This window comes from Phodopus roborovskii, unplaced genomic scaffold, assembly GCF_943737965.1.
Source record: "Phodopus roborovskii unplaced genomic scaffold, PHOROB, whole genome shotgun sequence".
In the NCBI taxonomy this organism is placed as follows: domain Eukaryota; kingdom Metazoa; phylum Chordata; class Mammalia; order Rodentia; family Cricetidae; genus Phodopus; species Phodopus roborovskii.
Window position 1 is genome coordinate 12,689,272 of NW_026126480.1, and position 19,786 is coordinate 12,709,057.

Below are 19,786 nucleotides of genomic sequence, written 5' to 3' on the forward strand. Positions count from 1 at the left end.
TAGGTTGGCCTCAAACTCAGCCGCCTGTCTCTCCCTCCCAGGTGCTGAGATTAAAGGTGTGGGCCACCACTGCCTGGCTAAAGATGAATGGGATTTGAAAAAGAGGAAGCCCCATGGCTCTAGCCTTCTCCCCTTATTTTAAGCAGGGTCATTAGTGCCCAGAGTGGCCTTGAACTTGAGATATAGGCCAAGTTGACCTTGAATTCCTGATCCTTCTGTTTCCACCTCTAGAGTTCTGGGATTTCAAGAATAAGTCACTACACCCAACCGCATCCAATGTTCTTAAAGAAGTGGGGGCCTGGCTATGTGGCAACCAGGTAGGCTGCTATCGGAGATAGCGAAGCCCATGTCCAAAGGGTCACAAACTTGCCAGCCTCTGGGCTCTGGTTTTTTCCTAGAAACCTTCATTCATACTTCTTTCACTCATCTCAATTCAGACAAAGTCCTTTCAGGTCCTAACCTAATCACCAAACCAGAGAGGAGTCAAGGGCTCCAGGCTTCTAAAGAATGTGCCACTCACTGCCTGCCCCCTGAGCTGCACTGAGGTGGGTTACCTGCTCTGCAAGTGTGGCTGGCTGGCTGCCAACTCCTGACTCCCCAAGGACTTCTTTGCAGGTGGCAGTAGTGGGTAGGTAGATACGTTCATCACTCTCACAGTGATGTCCTCATGATCTAGTTAGCTCAGGCTAGCCCTAGAGGGTCTGGATAGGGGGTATCACCTGCTCAGTCCTGGAGCATCAAGGACAAGTGAAGTACCCTGTCAGCCAGGCCACTCTGGAGGCCTAGTCCCACAGAATGCTCCCTACCCAGAGCATGTGGCTGCTGGACTTAAGTTTTGATGTGCAGGCCTGCTTTGCTCTCCACCTCAATCAGGGCTTCCCTTTGCTCCCACCAAGCATTTTCCCCCCACTGAGCCCAAGGCAGTTCTAGGGCATTGCATGGGGAGAAGTGGTCCAGGGAATAAGACACACCCTTGTCTTCACGTAATCTAATGGCTGGCCTGCCTTGCAGTTCTGTGCCAGGGTTCTACTAGATAATGGGTTTTATTCTTTTTGAAAACTAAAGAATACTGGCCTTGGATCAAGTCCAGATATTCCGGCCTGGCCATTGAGCCTCTGAGGGACCTACAGACCTCTCCAGAGCAGGGAACTTTCACAGCATCCAAACACAGCAGGGCTGCTCCATCCTGGATCTCTGCCTTCATAGTTCTTGCCGCTCTGAGGGCCCTGTTCTCCTTTGACTTGCAAGACCCTCTGGCCCTGCAAAGTAGCTCCTGTTTCCTCCAAGTCAGACTCCCCTGCCTTCACCTGCCTCAGCCTCCTGAATCACAGGTCTCAGGTTCCTAGGGGCTGGAGTCCCTTCTTGTTAACGCTACAGCCACAGGCTAAGCCGGTGGACAGCAGCTAAACTGGGTTCTAATGGTTGTCTAGGTTCCTAAAGCCCCTCACCTACAGCTGATGCCAGAGTTAATTACCAGGACTGATTAGAAAAGTCAGAAGTAAGCCAGACTCAGGGGCCCATGCCTTTAATCCCAGGAGTGGTAGTGTAGTCGGCATCCAGTCAGTCCACCAATCACAGAGATTGTGCTGGGTTTCCCCATGGGAATAAGGCCCTCTCCCCACCTTCCTGGTTCTGGAATCTACTGCCCAGCACTGTCAGGTGTTCAGAGGTTTCTGTACAGGGACGAGTTACTCATATGCATCCTCCAGAAGGATGAGGCCTGTTTGTGTCACTTGCTCAAGTGATGTTTGGCTACTCCCATCTACTCCAGTATTGCTGTCATCCAAGCAGGCTGGCATGTCTGAGGAGAATCAGGCTGGGTCTTCACTTCTGACGCCTGCACAGGTTGAGGGTGCAGGAACCTTCTGGAGACCTCAAAGGAGTGTGTATAATGTGTGCTTGATGCATACATGCTGTTTATCTCATTTGTTTATGCTGGATGGGGGAGGGGACCTGCTATCAAGTTACCCCTCAGCAACGGGAATGGTTTTGGCACATGCTTGCCCTCTAGCCTGCGTTTTCTTCTGGGGCTCCTCTCTTTATGCCCAGTCCTAGCTCAGGACCTGGCACCACAGCCTAGGCCTGGCCACACAGGAGGTGGGTGGTCTGATGACTGAGGGGAGGGGAGTACATGGCTGCCTGGAACCAGGACTTAAACTTGAAGGCAGGGCTCAGGCCTGGGGGCCCAGAAGAAGCCAGGGCAGGAGGCCTGAGTGAGGGAGTCAGCATGAGCCTCTCTGGGCTCTTTATCCAAATATGGAAGGTTTTTTTTTTTTTTTTGTCTCCATTTGAGTCACGCCGGCCATGGCCCAAGAGATCTGCTTTCCAGATATTTCAAGCAGGACTGCGCCAGCCCTGCTAGGCCTACCCGCTCCCCTTCCTGGCCATCTCAGTACCTTCCCAATCTCCTGAGCCGGGGCTCTCTCCACCAGCAGGGAGTCCCCACCACTCAGCTATGCTCCAGCACCCATAGAAGAGTTCCTGAGCCCACAAATCCCAGAAATACACATTCCTCCTGCGGCCAGCCTCTCAGGCAAGGGAGTCACTCACTAACACTGACCAAGCAACTGTTGTGTGCTAGCTAGTTCCCGGAGCTGGGACCATGGGCTGTGTGAATCCAAGGGACAGAGCTGCCGCATCCTTTGATCACCATGACAATGGCAGTCCTAAAGTCAAGAAACCAATGACACCTTAGCCTAAGTTCACAGTCAACTACTGTGGATCCAAGAAAATTCACTCCCTAGCCTTGAAATGACACCAACCTGGGTTATAAATCCTACCACTCATGGCCTCAGAGACCCGGACCAGGGTATCTTACCTTCTCTACCCCAGGGTCTGACTGTCACCATGCGCCTATATGGCCCTTGTGCCAGCTTCTCCTCTTGGTCCCCTAAAGAGTGAATATAAGGCTGGCATAGGTATGGGGATGCTCAGGGAAACTTGTAGCCAAGTAGCCCCAGGGCAGGGCTCTGCTGGCTTCCTCAGGTCTCTCCACACCATTTATTTAATAAGTCAGTGTACACTGGAGTTCCACTGTTTCCCAGGAACAGGAAGGTTTGGCATGGGCACTGGGAAACTGGGTGGTCCAGGGGCTCCCGCTCACATCTTCATGCCCCAGGGCATTCGACATGTGTTGCCCAGCAGGCAAATATGCTGTAGCTGTGTGTCCTGGAACAGGGCACAAGAGATACCTAAGATGAGAAGCTCAGTCTTATACAGGGGACTCTTCAGGGACCTTTCCCCTTCCAGGAGCAGGGAGACATACAGACATAGCACAAGACTGAGGACCCAGAGCAGGTGAAGGATGGGGATTCAGTGGGGAGAAGTGGGGGGAGGGGGGCCTGTGTGAGTAAGGAAAGAAGCAGATACCTGGGAGGCTGCAGAGGTGATGACGTAGGTAGGACAAGAAGGTAGCTGGAATTGTTTGACCTCCCCTCCTCCTCCTCCTCTTCCTCCTCCTCCAGCTTTGGGGCCAGGCCCTGGACTATTTTTAGCTGAGACTGAATTTAGCCATTCCCTCGGAAATTCCGCACCCACCCCAGGCAACGCCCCCGCTAGCCTTGGGGTGAGGCCTGGAAGCGGCTGGTCCAGGCAAGAGTGGAGGGGAGGGCCATCTGAGCGGTAAGGAGCTAGCAGGGGTCTCGGGCATTTATGGAGGGACAGGCTCAGGCCAAGCACCAAATCAAAGTCATCCTTCTGCCTTTACTCTCTACCCAGCTCTTTCCCAAGGCCTCCTCAGGGCCACGGTACAGCACCACTGGGGTTGGGGTTCTTAGCTTTGACTTCAGGCCCCACTATGGATGATGCTGCTAGGCTGCCCACTAATCCCTACACTGCTTACTCTACTCCTGCCTCGTGAGAGCCTGAAAATTAAGAAACATAGCTGGGACTCCCACTTTAAAGATGGGAAAACTGAGGCAGGATGACTTGGCCTGGATCAGAACCAACAGGACAAGTCAGCCTGCCCCCCTCCCAATCACAGTCCCTTCACCAGGCCTGTTCCAAAAAAGCCAACTGGAGATGTAGCCTGGCTGTTCGCTGGGGACCCAGCAGGGAGTCTGATGCTGGATAAGGGCCTCTGGGCAGGATGCAGGGTCCTTCACCCTTCCAGAACGCAGAGAAAAGTTCTGCTCATCCTCCATCTTGCTCCATGGCTACCTTTCCAGACTCGGGCAAAGGAAGAAGTCCCACTCCCTCATCCCAGCTCCTCACAGAACTCCTAGGTCAAAACTCAAACCCTCAAAACTCAGACTGGACCTCCAAATTCTCTTTGCATATCCCTGCCCCCCCCCTGGGCTGAGGCTTGTCACACCCCGCCCTCTCCTCCAGTCTGAACCTCAGAGGGCACCATCACATAGCATCAGTGGATGCAAAGTTGGCAGTGTGTCCCTTCAGCTCCTCACCCTCCGTAGCTCCTCCTGCCTAGAGGTGGACTCAGCATCCAAGGCCTTCAAGCTGGCCCCTGCACAAGCACGCTCTCCACGTGCTTGCTGGTCACACAAGACCTCTGTTCTCTATTGGCCTCGCACACAGACAATGGTTTTCTTTTCCTGCCCTGGCTAGGACCAATTCCTTCAAATGCCGGTGAACCCCATCACTTTCCCTTCAGAACTCTTGGTGACCGACTGTCCCCACTCCCTGCAATGCACAGGCTGGCTTGAACAATGGTGAGAACCACAGGGAGGACCCCTGAGTCTGCTTCAGGGTCTCAGGAGTTTGGCTTTCTTAATAGAGCAGGGGCAGGGGTGAAGGCAAGGCTGGTCTTTCCATGTGGATGGCCCCAGCACCCAAGGCTGCAGCCCTGCTTTTCTTCCTTTTGGCCTCCTGGTCTGCCAACGCTTTGGTATCTCAACACACCCACTCAGGAGGACAACCACACACAAGAACAGAATCAAGACCGGCAGCCAAGAAAGATGGAGTTCGCGGGACTTTTATTAGGGGGTGGGTCCTTCTCATCTTTCCCTCCCTTCTACATCTGTTCCTTAACCTCCAGTGCCCCGTCCTGGGAAAGAACTGAATGTTTGTCCAGAGGTGGGGGAATGGGGTCTCAGCAGTCCCACGAGGCCCAGCTCTGGGGCTGGCTGGCAGCCAGGAGCATGGCCTTCTTCTCTCCTGTTCCACAGTGCTGCAAAGAGCAGGGCCTGTCACCCCCTGGGAACCGATAAACAGGAAACTGACACCAACCTTGCACTTGTTCCCTTGCCTTGGTCCTCCAGCCTTCCCACTGGCCCCAGAATCTCAAGACAAAGGATGTCAATCTCAAATTGACCAACAAAATCAGGTTAAGAGGTCCGGGTTCTTGGGGGGAGTGGTGGTGGTCAGAGTGCCTCATGCTGTGCCCACACGGTTCCAGCCTGAGAGTCGCAACTCTAGGAATACACCAAGTGGCCACATCTTTGAGAGCTGTCTACCCTGGGAGTTCTGGGCCAAAGGGTTTGTGAACATTATCTTTCCTCAGTAACTCCATCTTACAGAGCAGGAAACCAAGACTCACAGTCGAGGTCCAATGTTAAACATTAACATTGTTAAACATCACCCAGCAAGCGAGGCAAAGTTGGCCCACCAGGCACACGGGCTCTGAGCCCAGAAAAGGAAGCTGAGGGTCCAAGCCCCAGGGGCCCGCAGCTCTGACCCAGAGAGGGCTTCGGCTTTGCACTGCCTCCCACACTTTGCTTAGCCATCCCAGGCAAGCTGGTGGGAACAAAAGAGTCAGAGCCAGAGAGAAGAGGCCACAGCATCTCTGCAGGCTAGTCCTTCTCCCTCCTCCCCAGCTCCAAATGTCTAGGCTCCTGGGCCATTGTGGTCTCCCTTCTAGAGCTTCATCCTCTGCTTCATGACTGAATTACACAGCCTCAGACTCATACCCTAGCATCTCAGACACAAAGGGACGGATGAAGATTGCTTTTTAAAAGTATTATGTTTATCCAGGTGGTGGCGGCAGCGCACACCTTTAGTCCCAGCACTCGGGAGACAGAGGCAGGCAGATCTGGAGTTTGAAGTTTGAGGCCAGCCTGGTCTATTGAGTGAGTTCTAGGACAGCCAGGACTGTTACACAAAGAAATCCTGTCTCAAAACAAAACAAAACAAAACAAAAAAAAAACCTATGACATGTATGTATTTGTTCACATGCATGACACATAGCACTGTACAGGTCAGGAGACAGGTGAGCTGTGGGAGTTGGTCCTCTTCTTCTACAATGTGAGCTCTAGAGACCAGGCTGCCAACTTGGTGGCAGCACCTGTGCCTGCCGAGCCACCTTGCCAGCCTGGTGGAATTAACATTCTTGAGCATTACTAGCCTCTTGAATGACTTCACTCAGTGTTAGCAATAAGACATTGTGGAGTGGACCTTGCCCCATTTCAGCTTTCAAGATGAAGCCAAGATCTCCAGCATGTAGCTCCCATCTTTTCATCTGCCTCCCCAGCTCCCAGCTCCCAGCTCTGTCCTTGGTGAAGACAGTCTGGTCCAGTGATCGCATCTGCTCCCTCCCAAGGCTCTCCCACCTTCCCTGCTTTCCCTGGCTATGAGCTCTACAGCCAACTGTCCCCGCCTTGGTTATGTTTCACCTCAATATCTCAGGCTAGCAAACCTCAGGTTAGCCACCTCTAGAAGCCAAGCTTAGTCCCAAAGGACTTGCTGACACATTTGTCCCTGCCCTTCCAGGCAGGCTCGGCCTTCCTTTGAACCCCACCTACCGCAGGGACTTTGCCTGGCTCCGAACCTTCCCTGTGTGCCCCCACTGTCCAGGAAAGGTTCAGTGTGGAGCGTTACATGGATAGATGCCAAAGAAGCATGGAATGAAGTGAAGGCAGTATTAAATGCAACAGGCTTGAGACATCCCTCGGACCAGCATCAACAGAGGGCCTTAGATCTCAGAAGCTGACTGGTCTTTATTTAACTCCAGTGACTTTGGGCTGGAGAAATAGCTCAGCGGTTAAGAGCACTTGTTGCTCTTGCAGAGGACCTGGGTTCAGTTTCAAGCACCCACATGGTGACTCACAGCAATTCGTAACTTCAATTCCAGTGGACACAGAACCCTCCACTGACTTCTTTGGGCACATGGGGCACACACATGCATGCAAACAAAACACTCATACACACATTTAAAAAAATTAAACCCTTAATAAAAGAGTCTGTTTCCCCCACGCTGAGTTTAATGGCCCATGCACAGAAACATCACTATTTGGGGGACAAGCCTCTTCAGAAAAGTCACTATGGCCGGTCCCAGGTATGAGAAAAGACCCTTTCTTTCTATGACAGACGAAGCCAAGAGTAGCAGCTAGTGAAGGGAGTAGTCCTCAGCAGCCTAGGACCCAGCCTGCAAGCCCTGCCTGCTCTGCAAGAGACTTTTGCCCAGACTATCTGCTGCAGCCCCAGCAGCCCTGGCAGGAAGCTTAATCTTGGGGCTCAAGGCCACGAAGGCATTTGTGGCTCCAAGGGTATGTGACTCTTTAAGGCCTCGTGAGAGGGACGGGTGAGGCACCCTGGCCTCCTAAGTCCCTGGGCAGACCTTCCTGTGCTCTGCCAGGTCACCCCTAGTGAGCCCTACAGTTACTGGAGGGCCATCTGGGGGTTCAAACAGCCTGTACATCATGAACCGGGGCTCAGAGCCCAGCAGCCTGGCACTGTCCTTCTGCCTCTGTCCCCCTGGGAGGCCCCAGAGGTCTAAGAGGTGGGTGGGGGTATCAACTCCTGTGGGGAAGGATATCATCTCTGATTAGCTTGTGCTTCCCAGAGGACCCAGGGCCCCCATTTCAGGGCCTGCCAGCAAGGCGCCAAACTTCCTGGGCACATTTCCCAATGAGTGTGCCAGGGTTATAAGTCTTTCTGGGAAACAGGCTCCCCCTTCCCCTGGACTGCCACCACCATCTCTGCCAACTCGACTCACTGGGAATTCTGGGACCAATGTATGACCTGGAGACAGGACACCTAGGGCCAGATTACTAGTGAGCCACGGGGTCCTGGGCAAACTCTGCTGGCTCCAAGCCTAGGAGTAGATGGGAGGGCCAGGGCTGCTGTGGCACAAGCTCCAGGAGACACAGGTTAGAGCTGGGCATAGTGGCTACACAGGAAACACTGGGGCCCAAGGTGCTCCTCTCTACTATTTTTGCGCTAAGGGCCCCCCCAAGGGCAGTAGGTAACTCTGCCATTTTGCCTTCCTCCGTGACCCCTCTCCCACTTAGCCAGCTGCTGCAGTAGAGGGTAGTTGCATCTTTTTCTTTCTTTGAAACAGGGTCTTACTATATAGCCCTGTCTAACCTGAGACTCACTATGTAGACCAGGCTGCCCTTGAACTCACAGAGATCTGCCTGCCTCTGCCTCCCAAGCGCTGGGTTAAAGGTGTGCATCACCACATCCAGCAGGTAGTAGCACCTTGTTCACGTGACACCCCCCACCCCTCCGCATCTCTGCTGGACCAGGCTAGCATCATTGCTTTCTTCTGTGGCCACCTGACTTGCTTCGCCTGCTTCCATGCTTGACCTTGCAAGTCCCGCACAGCAGCTTGGGTCATTATTTTACTCAGAGCCCTCTAATAGTGCCTAGCTCTCACTTCAGGTTTACCTTTTACTCAGGCCTCCTACCACTCAGCTCTATCCACACTACCCAGTGTCCATTCCTCACAAACCCCAGAGCTTTGCATTGGCTGTTCCTTTCTTCCTGCCCCCTACCTGCCCCAGCCACCGATTTCCTCCCTCACTTCTTCTGGGCATCAGATGTTACCACCTCCTCTCACAGGCCTCTGCAGACCCCATGATCTAAAATAGTACCCAGGTCTGTCATCTTCAACTTTACCCTGTTCAATTTTTCTCCCCCGAACCTTCTGTTCCCTGACAGTGTCCTCCTTTGTAGACACGTGTCTTCACCAGTCTGGAAGATCCACAAGAGCAGGCCTCTGAGCTGCTGTCTTTCTACTCTAGAATGCTGCCTGACTCAGCAACGGGTTGCTTGGGAAGTCATCTGTTCAGCGCATGGATGTTAAAATCGAACTTTTACTGCAACAGCCTGCCTGGGAAGACCTCCTCCCAGCCTCTGCTCATGGCATGCCCTCCCAGAAGCCCGTCCTCTCTACCATCTTTCCAGGCCTCCATGCAGGCTGAAGCGACCTCCAGGAAGTCTCTCCTGCCAGCCTGCAGACTAACATCCTAAGATCCTTCAAGACAATATGCTTCTTGATTCTCAAAAAAGTGCCCCAGCTCCTAGGCTGCACAGGGATGGGTGGCTCCACCCACTGTTGGGCACCATGTGCAGCCCTAACAATCAGATGGGAGGGAGAGAGGGAGGGAGGAAAGCAGGAAGGACAAGTCCCTACATTGGAGAGGGGGCTGGGAACAGAATTAGCTGCAATGTCTCAAATCCAGCTGGTCCCGGAAATGTTAGGCTGGAAAATGTCACACTCAACTCTGTTCCCTCCCCCAACCCTTCCCTGCTGGGAGGACTCATTCCTGGAGAGCACCCCCTTTCCCCAATACCACAGGGTCCTAGGAAAGAAGACAACCCTCCTGCCTGTCCTCCCCCAGCCCACCCTCCTACTGGCTGACAAGACATTAATTACAGATATTTGGTACTGCTCAGAATTCCAAATGTCCTAACCACTTCATCCACTCCCCATAGAAGCAGTTTCCATGGGGGTGGGTGAAATCACAGCAAAGAGCCAAGGAGGGGCAGGAGGGGAACTTGCCTCCACAAGTCCCTGCCAAGGGGCAGCCAGGCAGACAAAAGCCGTAGGGAGAACTGCAGCCCAGGCCTGCAGAAGGCAGGGGGGCAGCTGGGCAGGCTTCAGTGGGGTGCCAGGGCTGCTGGTGAGTGGGAGAGGAAAGAGGCCAGTGGTTCTAGGACTTGGGCGCAGCTCTGCCTGGCCTTATTGTGAGACCTTGGGCTCAGCATTCTCCTCTTCAGGGTCTCAGAGTTCTTCCTACCCAACATTAGGGCCTAGTGAATCAAATACTACCACCAACACTCTCAGGCTGTTACGTTACAATGTGTAAGTGATACCTCAACTGTCCCTGACTTATGCCCCTTCTCAGTGGGCACGCCAGTCTCACTTGGAAACTGGGAGCTTGATCTCTTTTCTTTAAGACTAGGGTTCAGGGTGTCTCCAACAGTAAGTTTGGATAATCTTTCACATGACAAGAAATCATCCGTGTCTGCCATAAAACGGGCACGAAATGAACAGACACCATTACAGCTATTTAAATGTCAAAGTCTCATGAATTTGGCCATCTACAATTCTCAGAGACAAGTCACTTCCTGTCTCCGGGCTACAGATGATACAAGTGTCAAGGGGGCAGGGGAAAAAAAAACTATATAAGATTACTCTGATGCCCCATAGAGGCATATCTTGGTGCATAGGATAGTCCATGGACAACATAAAGGCAGCTACAGATCTAACTGGAAAGACCAGAGGCCTGGAATAGGAGAAAGGCCCATGCAGCACAGCCTTGGTGATCCACTAGCTGAGCTGCCCCTCACTCACAGTACACAGAAAACAAACACCCCCATCCCCCCCACACACTGACTCCCTGCTCCATTCCCTTGGACAGGTTGCAGAATGAGCCCCTCCCACAAAGCCTCAAAGATCAGGCTGCCCAATTCCCCAGTACAAAGATGACTGTCCAGGTCTACATAGAGTCAAACAGCAGCTAAGCAGTGCCTGGGACCCCTGGGACCCAAGCTTTCTGCCTCCTCAGATGTGGGGAGATGTTAAGAGTGAACTGAATTCAAGGGACTCCCCACTGCTCGAGATCAAGTCTGGGCTTCCCTGAGAGTTCTCTCCTCTTAGCACTTCACACTGGCTTTTGCTCCACAAGCAGAACATGACAACTCCTCTCTCATCCCCTCTTATTCTGAAGGCCAAGCCACACCATCTCCACCCACAGCTCAGGGATCGTGACTAGAGCCCCAAGCCTGAGACAAGGGGACATTGTCTGCTCAAGAGAAGCCAGCCAGCAGGAATCGGGGAGTGGACAGCTGCTCCCCATCTTTCTGAAGCCAGAAGGAAAGGGAAAGCAAGAAGAAATTCAAGGTAGCAGATGGAAGAACCTCCAGGCTTAATAACGGGGTGGGGAGTGAGGTATAGCAAATGTTTTCTGAGCTTTATAAAGTCCACAGGTGACACTGAGGCCTGTGCTTAGATAGCAGGGGGGCGGGGAAGGGAGGAGGCCAAGCCTGGTCACCCAGAAGCAGCTGAGGCAGCAGAGCCTGTTTCGTCCTCTCTCCTGCCCCAGGGAGGGAACGGTCACACCACCACCCACCTACAGAGCCTTCTGGGCAGAGCCCATTATCTCCATTTTACAGAAAGAGAGAGCAATCCACATAACAGGGATGGGGCCGGTCCTGGGGATCTCCAGTCTGGCTCTTCTAATTACAGACTCAGCCTTCTCTCTCCTAAGGGTGAGAGGGGACATCCAGCTGGGCCTGGAGATGTGGGAGGAGCTGAAATGTCAGAGGAATCTTTTTCAGGGACAGAAGCCTGTATGAGAGGTTACTCCCTATCACAGTCCCGGGGAATGTGTGTGTGTGTGGGGGGGGGGGACACTACACAGAAGCCAGTCCTGTGAAACTCTTCCCTAATTTCCTGGTTACCCCTTAACTCTCACTATATTTCCATAGGAAACCATTACTGGAAAAGGAAGCTGGGGCTCCCTTCCCCCATCCTCCGAGCATAGAACTGGCTCTGATGCTGCTCAGGCTTCCCTAATGGGATCTCAGAAGAAAAGCCAGGCCCAAAGGTCCCCTCTGTCCACTCCCTGCCTGCCCATCCTGGCTGCCTCTATAAGGAAGAGCAGAGCTGGGACAGAGGAAAGAGAAAGCAGGGAAGAGAAAGAGAGACAGGGAGTTGGAGGGGCCCCTAAGAGCTCTGGTAAGCCAAGTGACCAAATCAGTACAGGGTGTAGGGTTTCCCAGCTTCTGAAGTCAGCACACACAGTGGGAGCTGAGGCAGGCCGCAGCTGACATAACCCCAGGCCATCCCTGAGCTCAGCTTACAGCCCAGAGCTGCGAATCTGCTTGCAGCTCTCCCGTGCCAAGGTAGAAGTTGCCTAGAGCCAGTGTGAATCCATAGCCAAAACCTAGGCCTAGCTGAGGCAAGATAAGAGAAGTGATAGCTTTGTGGGAATGAGACCCTGAGGTCTGGGATCAACAGGAAAGGAGTGGTAAGGCGAACAGACCAGAGCACTTACCCAGGCGACCCTGTCTACAGGGACCAGAACTGCTCTCAGTCCCTCTGAGGGGCCTTCACTGCTGAACCTCAGCAGAAACCTGTCTGCTGTTACCATCCTTCCCTAACTACTCTAGCTCAAAGAGCCTCTAACTGAAGAGGGGTGTGTTGGCATTGGCCCCATATACTACCCAAATTCACAAAGCATCTCCCAGTTCTGAACAATAGTACCTGGGTGGAAACTGCTTCACCCACATCCCTCAGACCCAGTTTTAGATAGGGAGGTTAAGTCACAAGGAAGACCAATGCCAGAAAACCAGAACAAGACTGGGGGTGGAATCCCTGACACCCTCTGCTGTCCCATAAAGTGAGGCCAGTGCCTCTCTAAGTCTCCCAGGCCTTGGAACAGACTTAAAGGCAAGAGTACGTTAACTGTGACCCAAAATGAGATCAGTGAAGAAATGGGCACTGAGGCCACAGCCCTGGTGGAATGTCATCACCCTCTCCCAGACTTCCAGTGCACTTATAACAAAGAACCATGGGAAGCTCAAGTCCTGAGAAACATCCCAAGGACCCCGCAGTCACCACCAGAACACCCTAAGCAGACAGACCCCCTGACACGAGCAGCATCCTGAAGGGCTTCAGAAGCCGGATTAACGGGAGCTGGGATGACAGCCATTAACACTATTCCAGGATCGATAAGCACCTTTGGGCCTGGGCATCTGCCCACCGAGTAGACACAAAAGCTCCTGTCAAATTGGTGCCCATGGCTCTCCCGTGCCCTCCTCCAAATCTTCTCTCCAAAGGACTTACCACTTGCGGCTTGCTACAGCACTTGCTGGCTGGGACAGGCTCATCTGGGGCCCTGGCAGCTCCAGGGGGCTTGGTCTCAGCAGAGGGCGGTGTAGAGGAAGGCAAGCAGGGTAGGTCCACAGGACCTGGGGCAGGACCATCACCAGAGTGAAGGGTCAGCATGTACTGCTTAGTGACATCTTCAAGTGATGGTGCCTGCAATATGGGATGAGCCCTAGCAGGGAAGCCCACAGGCTCTGGCACAGCCACAGGGGGTCCCACAGAAGTCCCCGGCTCAGGCACCACAATAGGTGTAAAGGTAGCAGGCACACTGGCATGGCGAACATGTTTGGAGGAAGATCGGACCTGTGTCAGGCCACCATTTTGGTCCTGGCTGTCCTCCGTTCTCCGAAGTTCCTGGTGACTGCTCCGGGTTGGGCGCTTTTTGGAACCTCGGCGGGTGAGCCGAGGGGAGAGAACATTGGCCAGCTTGGGGTCAAGATGGAAGTCCTGGTGGGCAGTGGAGGTGGCAGGTGGGACAGGTAGGGTCCTCTCTGACTGTGTCCTACCCCTGGCAGGACCAGGGTCTTCCGTCTCTGCCCATGGCTCTGCAAGGATAGGTTCACTGCTGGATGGAGGCAGCACGGGCTCCACTTCTCGAATTGGCTCCCCTCCTGGGCCCTCAAATTCAGGCCCAGCCAACTCCCCACGGCGACTTGGGTCACTCAGAGATTTCTTCTTAGGGGTCTTGCCAACAATCCTGTCTTCTCCCATACGCCCCAAGGCACTAGGCCCCTGAACAATACTCTGAAGGACTCCCTGATAGTCCTTGTTCTCTTCACTAACCACAGACCAGTCACTGTGGCCACTGGTCAGGCCCTCATCCACAGCTGGGGTCGCTGGAAGCCCTGTCTTAGAGTTCAGTGAGCCCAGAAGGTTGCTGTCTACAGAGAACCCAGAGGGCTCCTCAGAGGTGGCCGCCCGATGACGCTGCGGAATAGGGTCACTCAGGGATCTATAGGCCTCACTAGCCTCCCCATTGCTTAGTTCAGTCCCACTAGGCCCTGAAGGTGGGAGTTTGCGTCTCCTGCGGAGGGCACCTGGTGTTAAAGGGGTCTCAGGAGACACAAGGACCCTCCCACCCAGACTATCTTCTGTCCCAACTCCACGGAGGTGGTTAGTCTGAGATGAGGTTGAGGAGAGAGGTCGCCATACCCCTGCAGGATCTAGGCTGCAAAATGCAGCACCAAGAGGCTCAGGGTCTGCCCCAATACCCTCATCTGTCAGGCTGGACTCAGGGCCAGAGAGCTCCTCCTGAGACCGCTGCCCTTGGGTCATGTCACCTGCCCAGACAGGGCTTCTAGGTCCGACATCACTTCCTTCATCCTGCTGTGCACCCATGCGCTGTATCTTCTCAAAAACCTGACGGGCCTCCTGCACATACTGATCCTGGACCACCAGTGGCAATGGATCCTCCTCTGCCCCAGAGCCTGCCAGTAGGAGCTCAGAGGAGCTGGGCTTCAACACACTGGTGCGGAGCAGGCGACGAGCCATGGGCTTCTCGGAGCAGCTGAATGACTTTGCCCTGCGCAGGGTAGCTGTCAGGTCCTTGAGGGTAGGTCGAGTGGTGGGTGATGCTGGACTTGGAGACGGCATGGACTCGAGTTGCTCCATTGGGCTACCTGCTGATGGTGAGTCTCTGCCATCAGGGGGACTGTTCCCAGGGCCCGCACTGGGCTTTCGGACCCTCAGCTCTGAAAGGTCTGAGCGTAGAAAACTGAGCAGCGTCAGGGTCTCAGAGGCGATATCTGGATTTGATAGTGACTTGCGCTGTCGGTTCTTGTCTAGCTCCAATCCTCCATCCCTCAGTGGCCTGGTGGTGCCTACAGGTCCCTTAGTGCGGGACCTAGTCTGGGGCCGCAGAAGGAGGCCTTCTCCGGTACCAAAACTTGGGGAGCGATACACACCCCAGCTCACAGAACTGCGGCTAGACCATAGTTCATCATCCTTGAGGGTCTCAGTGCTAGAATAGCGACTACTACCTCGGGAGCCAGCCGGGCTGGCCAGGTACGCGGGAAAGCTCACCTTAGCCACACGGAAAGGTGTCCCCCCAGTGTCAGATATAGGCCTTAAGCTCTCTTGGGGACCTGGGATGCAGGGCTGCATGCCAGTACCCCACTCCCGGAGTCCCTCTTCCATAGAGGTTCTTGGAGACAGTGGAGGTTCAGGGCTCCTAACACCCCCTGCTAATCCCAAGTCGCCCATACTTAGCTCATCACTGTCCTGGCTGCAGCCATGAACCAACAGAGAGCTTCCAGGCCTGAACCCTTTCCCTCTCCAGCGATGGCCATCCTCACCGTCTCGGTCCTCGTCACTGCCCGAAAAGTGGCCACCGATGTAGGCCGGACTCTGCGGCCCAAGCTGTGGCTGCGGTCCCTCCTCTTCCTCCTCGCTGGAACTAGCAGCCCGGCTACAGCTGACAGGATAGGAGGAGGTAATGGAGGAGGAGGAGGCCCGGGCCCCGGCCTGCGGTTGGGAGAAGCTATGCCAAGAATGTAAACCATCCGCCGGACGCTGCGCCCGCTCCTGCTGCTGCTGCCGACGTCGCCTCCCCTCGATCCCCGGCCCGGACAGCGGCCGCGCCGACCGCAGGCCAGCCAGAGGGAAGCACGTTCGAGGAGGTGGCGTCGGAGGCGTCGGAGGCTGCCGGGGCTCGCGAACTGGGGGCTCCCAAGAAGCTCCGTCGGGGCTGATCGTCCCCAGGGCCTCAGAGTCCACACTGGATCGCCTGGAGCTCGGGCCGCTGAAGAGTTTGCGCATCTCGGTGACGCTGGGCCAGGCCCCACGCTCAGTGCCTTCAACTGCTTCTTCTGTCGTGCCGGGGGAGCAACCCTCGTTCCGGGCACCAGCGGAGTCGTCGTCCAAACGCGCCGCGTCGAAGCGCCGGGAGAGCTGGCGCACCGATGGCGAGAGGCTGCGGAGCGGGCGCGGCTGCGCGGGGGCGGCCGGGGGCCCCGACGCCAGCTTGGACACGCGCCGGGAGGGCTGGCCCGGGACTGCCGCGGCTGGCCGGCACGAAGCTCGGCGCCGCAACCCTGGGGTGTCCGCGTCCTCCTCCCTCGGCCCGGGTCCGCCGCTCCAGCGCTCCAGCAGTTTGAACGAGACACTGCGATAAAGTGGGGGCCGAGGTGACCCGTCCGCCATGGTGGTGGCAGTCACTCCGGGGGGGCTGGCCTCGGGGCGCCGCGGCCAACCCCCCCTGCACCCCCTCTCCGAGAGCGCTCAGTGGCGGCGGTCCGAGAGCCTGGATCCTGCACCCGCAGCGTGTGGCGGCTGGGGAGGAGGGTGCCGAGATCTGAGCAGAGGTTTATCAGTCGAGGATCAAGTTTCTGAGACTGCGGGTAGCAGCGGCTTCATCCTGCGCGGTCTCTCTGGCCCCAGCAGCGACCCCAAGCCCAGCCTTAGCCTCTGCAGGAGCGGCCAGGGGCATCGCGGCCCGGCCGGCGAGGGGCCAAGGCTTGGTTCCTGCGAAGCCCGGTGACCCGCCTGCTTCCCCTTGAGCTCCCGCTCCGGGTCCCTTTCCCTCCCCCTAGGCTGCTCGCTTTCTGCTCCCTTTTGTTGCAAATAAACTTTGAGGCAGAGGAAAGGGGGCGGGGGGCGGGGCCTGGCGCCTAAAAGAGGGGGTGGGCTCCGGGAGCGCGCGAGGCTGGGAACGCCGTTGGGGGAGGGAATCAGGGAGGAGCCGAAGGAGAAACAAGATGCTTGAATATTTGTAGACCGAAACGACCCTCTAGAGAAGTCCGTCGGGAAAGCTGCGGGCTGATCTTCCCCGGGGACTCGTTTAGATACACGGGAGCTCAGAGAGTGCACAGCTCCACAGAATGCAGCATCGCTGCTCAGCCCCTTTCACGCAGGAACCTCGGCCGGAGGGGCTCCAACATGGCAACCCAAGACCCACAAACTGTGGTACACACCGATTCCCAGGTACACACAGAAACTCTCCTGGCCGGAAAAGAGGTGGGACCCAGGGTGACGTGGGCGGGGCAGGCCCACCCAAGCCCTTGCGACTCCCCACCTTGCTCAGACCACGCCTTTCGCCCATCCTTCGGCGGCGAATCCCGCTGCACCACGCCCATGTTCCGCCCCTCACTCAAACGCTCCACCTATATCCCACCTCCCTGTGGCCTGTCCATCGCTGACTGTCCCTGAACCCACCCAATGCTGCTCTGGAAGTCCCACCCCTCAGGAGTATCACACACAACTCCCCCTCCATTTTCCCAGATGCCACGCCCTCGCCTACCCTCTAGGTCTTGGCAACCTCTAATCTCTACACCCCACTTGTCCCTTTTTTGCGGTCTGAGTACGTGGTTCTTGCGCCCTCTGCGGGCCGGATTCTCCGCTTCCTCCGAGCTTTGTAGAGATAAAACACCAACCACCCACAACCAACCAGGGAAGAATTAGGAATGTTTCACTCGCTTTCATGCGTTTCCTGCCCGCTTAGTTTGCCAAGCACTCTGCCCTTTCTTCGGCCTCTCGCACAAAAGGAGGTTGGACGGGAACGCCCTCAACCTCTTACTATACTCCTACCTGTGGCTGCTCCACCCTCCAGACCAGGAAGGTGTAGGTCTCTTCTGCTGCAACAGTGATCTACTCTAGAGCTCCCCTCCCGCCTCTGCTGCAGTCTGGCAAGTCTAAAATTGTTCTGGTTACTGGGGCGTCAACTTCTTCCCACCCTCATCTGCTTTTGTTAAGTCCCTCTTTGCCCAGACGTTTTAAATGTAGGACTCTACATCTAAATGAAAGAATATATGGACTGCCTAGGACGCACGGGTAATATTTTATGTATTTTATTTAATCCTTGAGCTACCCTTAGGGATAAATGCTATTGAAGAAGTAATAACGACCATTGTAGAAGTCAAAGGGAAAGGGCAGCTCAAATGCGTGACTCAAATTCAGACTTCAGGTCTTCAATCAGCTTTCCCTGGCATCAGATATTGATAAAGATGGAGAGTCTGTCCCCAGCAGCCCTGTCTCTCTGTCAGTGGGCGGTGGGAACAGAGGACAAACTCCTTCAGCTCTGTTATGTATAGGTCCCATTCCTCCAATGCTCACTTCATACCCAACCAACCCCTGGGCCATATGGGTCCTGGCCAAAGACACTCAGCGCCAGTAACTGGATGTGGGGAGTAAGATGGGGAGAGGGCAGAATGCTGGGTGTAGAATAAGGGAAGCAACCTCTAGCAGAACCCCAGGCCCACTTGCTGTTCACACAATCTCCAGGGTAAGACGCTATTTCTCTTCCTTCTGGACCACCCATTAGTTTTTAGAAAGTCTCCAGCTGTGGAGATCACCCTTCTGAGCTGAGATCACCCTCCTGGTAGTTACTCACCCCATTTTATCAGCTGCCATGCCTGAAAGGTGGGGGGGGGTCACGTTCCCCTAAGCAAGTTTAGGTGTGTAAGGAGTCATGTATCCCTCTATAATTATGGTTCCTATGGCAAGATGTGTTCTTTTCTGTTGTTGTACTGCTATCAAACCTAGGGCTTTGGGCATGCTTGGTAGTCACTCCTCTACTGCTCAGCAACAGCCCCAGGTCTGAAGTGTGTGCTCTTCTAGCTCCTACAAACTATTAAATTTTGCCTTCATGTCACTTTTGAGACAGGTCTTTCTTTATCCCATATTACAAATGTGCAAATTGATGGAGAGGAATGGAGACTCAAGTCATGGGCCCCAAGAGCCTTGCCACCTTACGTGGCTGAAGTGAGCTAGCTTGGCCTCTGGCTCCCCTTGTGAGGACCTTGGCTTGGCAGAGTGGCATCCTGCTCTGGGCTTTTTATTTTTATTTTGCTTTATGTGTGTGTATGGGTGCTTTTGCCTGCACGTATGTGTCTGTTTTGCCTGCCTGTATGTGTCTCGGATCACTTGGAGCTGGAGTTACAGAAAATTATGAGATGGAGATGCCATGTGGGTGTGTGTGAGCCCCAGGCTTCTCATCTGTGAAGAATAAATGAGCATGATTGATGACTGGTCTGCTCACTCAGCAGCTAACCCTGTGAAGTTAGAGCCTTGGGGAAAACCACTGTGGAAAGGTTGGATGGTCAAGGTCATGTGGTGGATGGACCTTGGAACTTAATAAAACCACATATCCTGTGTAAGGAGCTATCTGAAGGGGGAGATCTTGTTTCCAACTGTTTCTCAAAGCCAAACAGAATCTCTGGGACACTACCTGTACCCTCACATTAGATATACCTTGGGTGCATAGGATTTTATTAGTTTGCATCTCTTGCTCACTGTACACCCTCAAAACAAAACAAACAAACAAACAAAAAACCAGCCAGGACCTTTATAGTAACATCTGTCTTATTCCTGTGTCCCACCACCGAGGGACAGCCTCAGATCCATCTCACATCTGTGCTAATCGGCATTTGTGTATTCGTGTTCTCTCTCTCTCTCTCTCCCTCCATTTCCCTTTCCCTCTCTTTCCTTTTATCTCCTTTCTCTCTCCCCTCTTTCCCCAGTCCCTGTAGGATATCTTGTAACCCATCCCAGCCTTAAACTTTTTGTATAGCTGAGAATGACCTTGAACTCTTGATCCTCCTGCTTCTTCCTCCCAGGTGTTGGGATTATGTGTACCACTGTGCCTGACTTTTTTGCTTTAAGAGTTACACTTTGAGCGTGCATGCGTGCCTGTGTGTGTGTGTCTGTCTGTCTGTCTGTCTGTCTGTGTGTTGCATGTATGTATGTGCATCATAAATGTGACTACTGCCTAAGGAGGCCAAAAGAGAGGTTTACTTATGAGCTGTCATGTGGGTCCTGGGAACCAAACCTGGGTCCTCT

General features: G+C 54.4%; 1 protein-coding gene across 3 annotated transcripts in view; it reads right to left on the bottom strand.

Moving 5' to 3' along the window:
• Arhgef17 (Rho guanine nucleotide exchange factor 17) overlaps window positions 1-16,353 on the bottom strand; it is a 57,588-nt gene extending 41,235 nt beyond the window's left edge. For 2 of the 3 annotated variants that reach the window (XM_051192370.1, XM_051192369.1), the window contains exon 1: window positions 12,971-16,350. In XM_051192370.1, coding sequence (XP_051048327.1) covers window positions 12,971-16,153 — 3,183 coding nt within the window. In that variant the 5' untranslated portion in view covers window positions 16,154-16,350. Of the gene's footprint in view, window positions 1-12,970 lie in introns of all 3 variants that reach the window. The other variant, XR_007835013.1, reaches the window with a different exon arrangement.
• Between the last annotated feature and the right edge of the window lie 3,433 nt (window positions 16,354-19,786).